At 49.9% G+C, this 11,230-nt stretch overlaps 1 protein-coding gene across 1 annotated transcript; it reads right to left on the reverse strand.

Annotated features, from left to right (window-relative positions):
* Positions 1-308: 308 nt before the first annotated feature.
* On the reverse strand, positions 309-10,484 carry CCDC40 (coiled-coil domain 40 molecular ruler complex subunit; the record flags this gene model as incomplete). Its single annotated transcript, XM_080356386.1, has 18 exons — positions 309-554; positions 815-973; positions 1,185-1,373; positions 2,030-2,150; positions 2,277-2,368; positions 2,492-2,661; positions 3,158-3,371; positions 4,141-4,386; positions 5,103-5,285; positions 5,394-5,637; positions 6,354-6,475; positions 6,831-6,953; positions 7,736-7,893; positions 8,117-8,336; positions 8,417-8,500; positions 9,016-9,201; positions 9,594-9,719; positions 10,386-10,484. 18 exons carry the CDS (start codon positions 10,482-10,484, stop codon positions 309-311), a joined length of 2,982 nt encoding a protein of 993 aa, XP_080212512.1.
* Between the last annotated feature and the right edge of the window lie 746 nt (positions 10,485-11,230).

Raw genomic sequence — 11,230 nt, forward strand, 5'->3', positions numbered from 1 at the left:
GGACTCGGCCGCGGCACCGAGCGGCGCCCCCCCCGGCGCGGAGCCGCCCCGCGGAGCGTTGCTGCGACCTCAAGGTCAAGGCTGCGCCAGCCCCCGAACCCCCGCGGCCGGCGCAGCACGGGAACGGGGCTGCGAACACCAGCAGAAACTAACACAAAAAAGTTGCAATGCTCAATGTTTAATAAATATGACACCGCTTATTTTTAAATATTTATTCACGGACTAGGCCCGCAGTCTCCAGCAGAACAAGAATATATATTTAGGTATTTTATATAGATATTTTATATAGGTATTTTTCTGTGCCTCTGTCAGGCTTCCTGCGAGCTGAGCCTGGACCCCAGGCACTGTCGGAGCCACTGCAGAGCCCTGTGGTGCTGAGGATGCTCCTGCTGGACCCGGTGGACAATGGTGTCAAAGGTGCGGAGCCGGTCCTGCAGTTTCCGCTGCTCGCCCCTCCAGGCCTGTTCCGTGCGGCACAGGGGACTGTACTTCCCCTCCTTCAGCGCCTGCAGATGCTTCTGGCGGGACTGGTAGGCCACAATCTCCAAAAGGTTCTGAGAAAAGGAACAACGGAAATTGCTGCGACAGGTGACTGAGCACAGAAAAAAACAGGATTCGTGTCACAGGGACTGTAACCATCGCAGTGTGAGAAGGAAGGGCTCCTTACGAAGGATGCTGCTCTGAAGCCCCCATTATAACAGCAAAACAGCATCCTCACGTCACACAGTTCCACAGATCAGGGAAATACCACACACAAGGCCTGGCCAGCACAGGCTGCACCGCTCGCCTGCTGCAGGGAGGCAGACGCGCTCACCCATCGCTTTGTGTTCCGAAGACATTCTGTGTCCCAGTCGAGCCCATTGGACTCCGCCTGCAGCCTGCACAGCTCTTGCTGCTTGGCCAGCAGGGCGGCGCTGAGGGCCGCGTGGCTGCTCTCCAGCTCCAGGATGGCTCTGTTGCAGTCTTCAGTGTTCTGGTAAATGGAAGAGAAGGAAATGGGAGATTCTTTAGTTCAACTGCACTCCCAGCTTCCCAGGACCTTTTTGTTTAACTATTATTTTTCCAAAGCCTGTCCCCTGTGCAATGTTGCACGTGTGCGGGCGCAGGGCCTGTGTCCTGACACAACAGATGATGAGGCAGACACGGGCTACGCGAGCGCTCGCAGCCCTGCTGCACTTACTCACCTGCTGGGTTTCGCTGATCTTCTTTCTCAGCTCCTGTTTCTTGCGGTGGAAGTCACTCTTGGAGATACGTTTCTTGTCCATTTTGTTCTGAGCCTCTCCACGAATCGCTATGGTCTCTCTACGAGAAACAGACGCCTCCATATCACGAATCATCTTCTCCTGCTGCTTCATCAGCTGGCCATAGCGGACCTGCCGTTCATCAACATACAAAACAGGCTGAAAATAATGAACGGTTATGAATGGCATCTAACCAAAGTATTCTGTGTGACACTCCCCATCAACACGAACCACATACACATGAGCCCTGGCCCGGTTTGCTCCAATCCAAACCCAGGTGCCCTGTGTGGACGTGGAAGGCAGAGGGCTGGACTGGCTACTTGTCCAAAGTCATCTTCAAAATGCTGCACTGGAGCTCACTGGCAACAGCAAAAGCAGAAGAGCAGAAGTAACCCAAGAATGAAGGGAGAAGTTGCTTTGCCAGAAGACAGAAGATTTCCCTAACCCATGATTAAGATGATGCAATATTTAGCAATCAACATTTCTTTGCTTATATATTTGGATCACAAAATAAGGTGGCAGACGTATTACATTTTAAACAGATTTCTCGGGTAGCTCTGGGTTCTGCTGCAGCCAGTTCCACGGCAGGCACAAGGAACGCACAGCGCGTGTGTGCTGGGTGTATTTAACTCAACCTGCAGAGCGGCCAGGTGTCCAGCACTGCCACGGCCTCGAAGGCGCCACTTCTGCAGCCCGTTTCTCTTCTCCTGCCTTATGTTTCAGCCCCTCCAAAGCCCAATATGTTGTGTGCAGCTTCCCCTCCTCAGTCTTCTTTCCCAGTGACTTACTTGCATCCTGTGAATCTCTCTTCTCATGGCCTGGATTTCGCCTTCTCCTGTCTCAGAATCCATTGCCGCACGCATCTCTTTTGTCAGCTGGATCTTTTTCTCCCACAGCATGATTTGGTGCCTTCAACGACAGAAAGAGAAAAACTGAGAGCAACAGCGAGTTTGCTGACTGGAGCAGGAAGGTAACACGGGCACATATTCAAGCCCGAAGGCTGTGGCACAAAGCGAGAATCTCTCTGGTACCTACTCTGCTTCCACCAGGCTGTTGAGGAGCCTTTCCTTCTCCTCACTCAGTTGACTGTGCTTCTCCTGCAGCTCAAGGGATTCTTTTTCTGCTGCCTAGGTTTGAGAAGCATAAATCAATACAACATTGTCAGACTGAGGCAGATTTACAGGATCGCTATTTGCCTCCGATCTGCAGGGGAGGTTGAGACCTGGAAATGAGATGTCCAGCCTCTGTACCTTGAGAGAGCGTAGGAACTCGTTCTCTGTGATAATGTTGCCGCTTTGCAGCTCCTCAAAGCTGTTGTTGTTCTTGTGGATCAGCACATTCAACTTTGTCAAGTCATTTGACATGTGCCTCATGTGACGTTCCAGGTCTTTCTGTTCCTTTGTTTCCTGCTGAATTTCATCTAGAGGCGAACAGAAGAAAGTCTGGGAGTTCGCAGGAGCTGGGCTGAGCTCAGGCAAACGGGCAGCACCGCACGGGAGCCGCCGTGTCCCACCTACCCAGCCATCCTTCCACAAGTCCAAAAATCGAATAAGGCTTTAAAGGAGGCTATTGTGGAAAGGAGGTGGTTTTGGCCAAGGAAAGAACTATCATTTACCCACCAACTACTTGCAAACTTTAATTATGAAGTGCAGCACATGGCGTGATCACTAAGGGTTCGACTGTGTCAGTTAAGACGGCAGAGTCGGTCATTATAGGAAATAACGAATGCAAACCAGCAGGAGGTGCCTGGCTCGCAGCCCCGAGAGCAGCACTGGCCTCACTTGTGTTATTACTCACACACGCAGCACCGCGGGCATTCTCCGGCAAAGGGCAGGCACTACCTGTCTGTAAGCCTTTGCTCCTTTTTTGTCCGTTCACGGATGAACGTTTTAAGTAAGAATTAGGGAATTACTTACTTTCAGTGCGCACTTTCTTCTGCTGCATTATTGTGAGCCGCTTCTTCAACAAGTCCAAAGAGGTTAATTGCTCTTCCCGTTCCTGCGTTAACTTCACCAGCTCTTTCTGCAGATTGAGCCAGTACTTCTGCAGCATCAGCAGCTCAGAATTGCATTCTTCTATCTCCTTGGTCAGTTTGTTGATCTCAATCTCCAGGGGTCCCAGTTCTTTCCCCTGCATGCGGACAAGGTTTGGGATGAGTCAGGTGGAAGCTGCTGGAGCACGTTTTTCAAGCATCATGGCAGAAGGCCAGTCCAGTTGCTGAGACACCAACTAAACACTTCAACAATACTGTTATTTTGTCAGTTAGTCGCCTTCTGCCTCTATTTCCCATGGGCTGAATGAGACTAATCATTCCTGACCTTCCGGGAACAAATGCAACAGAAGCCCCAAACTTTCTCAGGCTCCGTGGCAAAAGGGTCTCCTGAAGTCTCACAACAGGTACATCTGGACACCGCAGAGTCTGTGCAGCAGGTGCCACAGTCCTCATTCCGCATGGGTATCCACAAAGGCCTTACAGCCCACCGCGTTAGGGACCCATCTGAGAACCATCCGATGGCACCAACCACCAGGTGCCGTAAGTCACTCTGCCTGTTCCATTCTCCCTGGGCTGGTCTCCGCATATTTTATAATGAGACCCTATTTACTCCTGGAGTATTGAGGTCATTGAACATTTCATCAGGGGGAGACAACTCCCTGCAGAATCTGTGCTAGGCACACCCTCGTTTCACAACTCCCGACTGCCAGCTCCTCTTCACATGCATTAACAACTGTTTGACAAACATAAACATCTACAGTAACTAGTGCAGCTTTTAAATTGCAATACTGATGTCTGAAGGTTTTAACTATCCAGCGCTTGTGCAGTTACATTTATCATGAGCATCTGCAGTCACCACCACTAAGAATTAAGTCAAGTTTGGGACTGAAGTGTAAAGGTACATACGCCCAGCTGGGAAAGAAGCATCTCCAGCCTCTTGTTGCACTGGATCATGAGCGCCTGCTTGTTCTCACTCAGGACACGGCACTTTGCAATCTCGCTCTCACTGCGGCTGATCAGATCATGGACGGTTTTTATTTCCGTGTCCAGCTCACCGAGCGTTTTTTGCAGAATTGTCACCCTGCCGGTGGTGTGAGTTGCATTCAGAACAACCTGGGCGATATCATTCTCAACCTTGCAAAAATCCAGCTCCTTGGAAATAAAGAGACAGAAAGCAGATCAGTGACACCAGCAGCAACTCAGTGATTTGTAACACCCACTCGTCAAAGCACAGGAATCGGGGGCTTTAGATTCTACCCCCAAGTCTGCCCCACAAGCCATAAACAAGCTACTTAGCCTCTCTGGACCTTTGCTTCTCCCTCTGGTGACAGAAGACGGCAGGATTTACCTCTGCCATAAGGCTCTGAAAAGCACTAAGGAGCCGTCGATACTAGGCTGAATCTCCTCGTTTTTCTATCTGCACCAGTTATACACTCCCAAAGAGAAGAACTTGTCAAGCCATGAAGAACCTGGGGACTGGTCTGACTGTTCCGTACTTAGAAACTGAGAACAGAGCACGCCCGAACCACCTTCCGTGAGGTAGTACTGAGATACGTTAGTCTAATGTGGAGTACAGAACTACCACATAGCCACTGGCTTCCTCCAGAACATAAGAACTGTTAATACTTTACAGTAAATAAGCCCAGAATTCATAATTTTGCCACATTTTTTTAAAGTAAAGAATAGTATGCTACATGTCAGGCCTTTTTGGCCCCAACTCCCTCATATAAACCAGACGCCTGCAATAAGATCACTGAAGAACTAAATTGGAGTTACAAACTCAGCGGACCCTCAATTGCAGACGGACAAACCCGAGTGAAGGCGCAGCCTGGCTCCTTCCCCAGCCCCCGGCGGAACACACATCGTACCAGATCCGTTCTTCTCCTGCGAAGTTTTGCAGCCAGCTGCGAGAAGTGATTTGCAGCTTTGCTGGACATCATCTGTTCCTGAACCTTCTCCATGATTTCATTCTCCAGCAGCTCTTTGGCATCCATTGCTCTCTCTATATCCTTGCGGACGAACAGCAACTCACGCAGATGAGTAGCTTGATCCTAAATGGTAGGGAAGACAGAGAGAGGATCACTACAGCTGTTTGGGAAAGGGGAGTAAACACCTGTGTGCAGTTCCAAATGATTCTTCTTCCACGTGACTCCTCTCACCATCTTGGTCCTGCTGAGAGCCTGCTGTGTCTCATGGAGAACACGGCTGTAGGTGTTCAATTCAACCTTCAGGGCCTCCTGCCTTGAGAGGCACCGGGCAATCAGCTTCGCGGTCGTCTTGGCATTGTTCTGTGAACGGCTCAGCATGGTGACAAGCAGCTCGTTCTTCTCTTCCTCCTTCCTGATTGACTTTCTACAGCCATTGATGTCCATTTCTAGGGTCTTCAGCTCATCTCTGTACTTGCTGGAGAGGCAAATAGGATGGAAAATCATCACAGGGATTGATTCACGTGCTTAACAGTCATCTACAAACCCCTCTTTTCAAATGTGAAGGAAGATCTTTGTAAAGGCCAGTCTGCTGTGACAGTGCAGAGTCATCACAAGATGGATGGAGACATTAAGATTTAAAAGGAAATGTATGTAGGGAAATTAATTCCTTCTTTCAGCCCTGTCCCCGCCCCCCATTCTTCCCAGGATGCCACCGTACAAAAGCACATTGTGTGTTCTCGGGGAATGGGTCAAGCTTTAAGACTGCGCACCAAACAAAAACTTCCTTTGGCAACAATAGGAAGGTTTTCCTGAAGATTTCTAAAGGCATCACAAAATCCTGACCGAAAGCAACAGAGAAATCCTTCGTGCTGTCTAGGCCTTTGAGTTGGGAGATGTTGCAAAGGTGAAGGAACTCTTTTAAAGGAATAAAATATGAATAGAATAACTCTAAACAGCTTTTAAAACCCCACACATTTCAGGGGAGAGGTGTGGTTTGGATAAAGAAAATAGTAACAAAGAATGGTGCTTCTTATCCTTTAACCTTATTATGTGCTTTAGAGCAGCAAACTTGTTCTGCCTGACATATGCTGCACATAGAGTAATAAACATGCCAAAAGCCACACTGCCCCTTCTGGAACCCTCCTGTGCAAACCATCTGAGCTCTCCCGGGGCTGCTTTCCCATCTCACACCTCAGCAGCTCCTGGGTGGCAATATAGGCCTCGTCTCTTTGCTTCATTCCAACCAAGCTGCTACTCCAGTTGTTCATCAGTCGCTTTTTCTCCACGTTAATAGCCTGCATCTCCATACAAGCCTGAGGAAGAGAGAATTGGGAGCCAGGATGAATCTACACCAGGTTGTAAAACCAAACTGATGTTACAATGCAATATTCTGTCTTCTGTTCATAATATGCTGGGCAGGAGCAGCTTCAATTAATATGTTTATTGTCACACCAGACCACGAGCATAAGTCTGAAAAAAAATGCTGAGAAGGTGGGGGACGAAATTATTTGCGGGCAATTCTTAAAGAAAAAAACAGTCTTAATTCCTGCAAACAGGAACAAACTGCACAACTGTGGCCTAGACTGTACCTACCAGTGAGCATGAGCCAAAGCGGTCAGTGCTTCCAGAGGGAAATGTTAGCCAGGAGCAAAAAAAGCAGCCTCCTACCTCACTGACCGCTTGCCGAGTTACTTTTGTGTCCTCTGCCTGCGCCACACACTGAGCTTCAACCAGGGCGATCTGCTCTTGGAGCTCGTAGGCTCTTCTTGTTAAGAGGTCTACTAGAAGATCCTAGAGAGTCAGCGTCAAAGACCAGGATGAGCAATACAATCTCAGCCTTAATCAACTATACTCTACAAGAACAACATAGGCTAGAAAAAGGATTAAATTAGAAACTGGATTAGATTTGATTCTTATTGAAACCCTTCCATCCATACACAAGTGACTCCTCAACGTGACAACATTCAAGAGCATGAGACCTTCTTTGCTGATTTTTTATTATTCCATTTGCAGTAGTTAATATGTCAGATCGGAAGCAGCATTTGTCCCTGTCAGCGTGGATTATTTGCGCCACCCCTCCAGCAGCTGGCAACCTTAATACTTCATGGTTTTAAATCTTTTGTTAAAAATTACCTAGATGCATTTGATTTCCCCTGGCTGCAGCTCCTGGCTCACGGGCAGGTCCTGCTGCGGGCAGGAGGCAGCAGAGGGAGCTCCAGCACAAAAGCGGCTCCGTCTCCAAAGTTGGCTTTTCATTGTGAAACTCGTTCTGACTCAGATTAATTCTCAAGACTCGAACATATGATCCTTCTTCACTAAATAACTTTCTGTCCCCACACTCCCTTTGCTCGAGTGAAGAGTGATCTCTGTTACAAGGCTTGGCAAAAACCTTTGGGCAGTACGTGCCACCAGCTTAGGGGTGTGGGTGCTTCTCAGTTTCAGAAAAGCATGTGGGTATATTTCAGTTATTGGGAAAAAACATCCCCACACACCTTCCACATCCTCCAGGACTCACCACCAACTCTCATCTGTATTTGTTTATTTACTTTAAAGACAACAGTTTTACTGGATACCTGCTTTTTCTTTTCCACCTCAGCCTGGACCTTCTCCGCCTCGGCCTTCCTTGCCGACAGTTTCATCAGTAAGATATTATGACGCATCTCCTCGTCCATATTCTGCGCGTAGAAGAGATGCAAGGCCAGCTTTTCAACCTGGGTCTGCATCACAGAAACTGAGGAGGCAGGAGGAAAAATATTTACAAAGCGGTATGTTTGTAAGCTGCACTTCAAACAATGAAATTACGTCAACGAGGAATATCTGCCAAGCTTTCCAATGAGTGCATTATTCCTGATTAATTTTACTGTATTTTTCAATCCAATGCTTGACTCCTATTCTAATTCACTTCTCCACATAGTACTAGAATTGGGAAATACTGCAAGGACTGCCTCAGTCACCTTTCTTGCGTTCATCATCTGTGTCCTGCCGCGTTTTCCTGTAGGTGAGCCTGACGCCGTCCAGCTCCTCCTCCAGGCACCGCCGCGCCGCGGCCGCCCGGGCGCAGCGCTCATGGCTCTGGTGCAGATCCGTCTGCAGCTGCGCCAGCTGCTGCTGCGCGCCGTACAGAACCACCCCCAGCTCTTCCCTCTGCACGCTGCCCCGCTTCGTGGCTGTCCTCTGCAAACACAGCAGGACATCGGCTGGCAGCGTGCACAGGGATGGGCTGCTGTGGAAGGCAAGGAAAGAATGCCGCATACCAGCTCGCGGAGATCCAGGTTCACTTCTTCCATCTGCTTAGTGAGGTAATCCTTCAGGGCAGCCTGGAATCTTCTCATCAGAGGCTGTAAAGAAGTATGATGTTGATAAACTTTAACATACTTGTGTAAATAAATCATGAAGAAACCTTACTGCTCCTCCCACTATGAAATAAAACGTCAATGTTTTCAGCCATAGGCACTTGCATTCTTATTTTAGCTACGCTCACTGCAACAAGTGAGAAGAATTATATAGTAGGTATTTGTTGATATCAGAAAATGACTGTGGAGAATATTTGCAAGTCAGAAACATATTGGAAGAGGATCTGAGGACCTGTCCGCTGGCTCTTGCTGCATGTACTTCTCTTTCAGGAGTACTGAAGAGTATCAGACTTGCCCACTACATCACTCACTCCGGAACTTTGAGGTAATATTGAGGGAGTTGACACATTCCGGAGTTACTATTCTTTTGCAAAAGCCATTTCTAAACATGTAGTTTTAGCATACAGCTAAGCCACTGCTTACAATTTACCTCACGCATTTTATACAAATAAAAATAGCAAGTCTGCAAATGAGAACGACAAGATTTGAGGACTTCTCACATGTTCTGGATCCAAGACAACCAGTTCTGTTTCTTCTACAGTTTCTTCACTTCTTCCACTTGTCTCATGTTCCTCAGCCGCACAGATGGCACTTCCTCTGTCTGCTACTGCCTGCTCCATGGCACCCAGCTCAGGAGGACAACTGTCTAATTCCACTTTGTCCGAGAAAGTCTCAGGAGATTTTTCCTGAAACATAAAATCCAGGACCTGAAACAGCTTTTCAATTCTAACTCTATTTGCCCCTAAAAATCTGCTTATTTTTGTCATCGTGAGACATGAACAATGCAGACCAAGAATCAACAAGAGGGCTTTGTTCTAAAACCAGCATACAGATAAACTGGCAAAGCTGTGTCACTCTCAATACAATAAAACTTTACACATGCATAGCTCAACACGGGAACCTCTCCGGTTCTGTCAGAGGTTTTGCATAGTTTGTGCTTGCCCAATTAACTTCTCTCTGTTCCAATTCCGATTGGTTTGTGTTTGCAGCAATAAAACTGCACCAGGAGAATTTGAAGTTACAACTATGGGTCATGCATTCTGTGAATAAGATCATATATATCATCATAGGGTCTCACTTGTGCAGAACTCACGAACGGCTCCGTAGCTCCAGCGGGTCCTGCTTCTGCTGGGGGAAACGTCTCTCCCCGGCGCTCTGGAGGAACAGACTCTTCGTTGCCCCTCTCGCTCTCCATCTCTGCCGCCTGGCACACAACCCAGGGAAAAGCAGAACAGCAGCATCACAGCGGGCTGGGCACTTCGTTCCATGTTAATGCTGCGGTACTGCAACAACGGCTTTTTGTCACAGGGCACAGGTGGTTTAATTTAGGAGTTCAGTCTCATTCACAAAAACAGTCACCCAGGCAACATTAAGATAGTAAAGATCCTGACAGAAATTCTACATACCACTTTAAATTTCACAAGTGTTTCTAGCTCACGTCTATTTAAAAAAGGCCTTTGGGGATTTATTAAAGAAAGTCTTCCAGCTTGCACTACAAGTAACCAAATTATTCTTTCTTTCTTTTTAGAGAGACACTAGTTTATGTCATATCATCATTTGCCAAATTCAAATATCATGCAGTATCAACAGAAGAAAACTTATCACCAGCAAACCCCAAAAAAGACCCCGAATATGTGCATGAGGGAAATGGGGACAACATCCCTTTTGAAGTGTCTACAGCAGAAACGTGCTAAGAGCTGAGTGAGAAACACCAAATTGTTGCTGATACACAGGACTGCAACTAAATTTACTTTCTGCAATAACCGCTCACTTGTTTCACTTCTGCCTATTGAAACTGTACCCACAAAGACGCCACTGTATAAGGAACAGATGGGAACACGCTGCCCTGCGAGCATTCCAAATAAATCACCTCCATAGCAAGACGTGACGGAACTCGGACTATATTCTGCTCAGCGGAGCCGAATTCCACTCCAGATCCCTCTGCTGCGGCACCGGGGGCCTCCTCCATGGTGCTGGGGCTGCGGTTGGGCTCTGCCTGCGACCGGAGCGGCCCGCGGGAGAGAGAGCGAGCGAGTGAGTGAGTGAGTGGCCGAGCGGCCCCGCGCCGGGTCCCGGGCCCCTCGCCCCGCCGGCTGCAGGCCGGCCCCGCCGTGGGGCTGGGCACGGGCACACGCGGCCCGAGGAGGCCGGGCGGTACCGGGGGCGGTACCGGGAGCCGATCCCGGGCGGTTCCAGGCCGCGGCCCAGCCCCGCACTCACCCGCCGCCGGCCGCACCATCTTCCCGTTGCCAGGCGACGCGACAACAGCAGGTCACGTGAGCGCTACGGGCCGCACCACCTCAGCCCGCGAGGGGGTACTCGGGCCGCACCGCCTCAGCCCGTGAGGGGGTACTCGGGCCGCACCGCCTCAGCCCGTGAGGGGGGGCGCTCCCGCCGCGCTACCTCGGGCCACTCTACCTCAGCCCGCCGCTGCCCGCCGGGCCCGGGCGAGGCCCGCGGCGTTTCGGCCGCCATGGCCACGGTGCTGGGCAGCAGGTACCGGCGGCGGGAGCCGGGCGGGGCACGGCGTGCTGGGGGAACCCCTCCTTGCTCGTCCTTCGCGGAGGCGGCCCCGCCTGAGGAGGTTGCCGGGCTCCCCCGGGTCACGCGGGCGGGGTGGGCGGGTCCGCCGGACGAACACGCCCCCGGGCGGGGCGGGGCGGGGCGGCGGTCCCGCGCAGGGCCCGGTGGGGGTGCGGGGTCACCGGTTCGTGT

This window comes from Nesoenas mayeri (assembly GCF_963082525.1).
Source record: "Nesoenas mayeri genome assembly, chromosome: 19".
In the NCBI taxonomy this organism is placed as follows: domain Eukaryota; kingdom Metazoa; phylum Chordata; class Aves; order Columbiformes; family Columbidae; genus Nesoenas; species Nesoenas mayeri.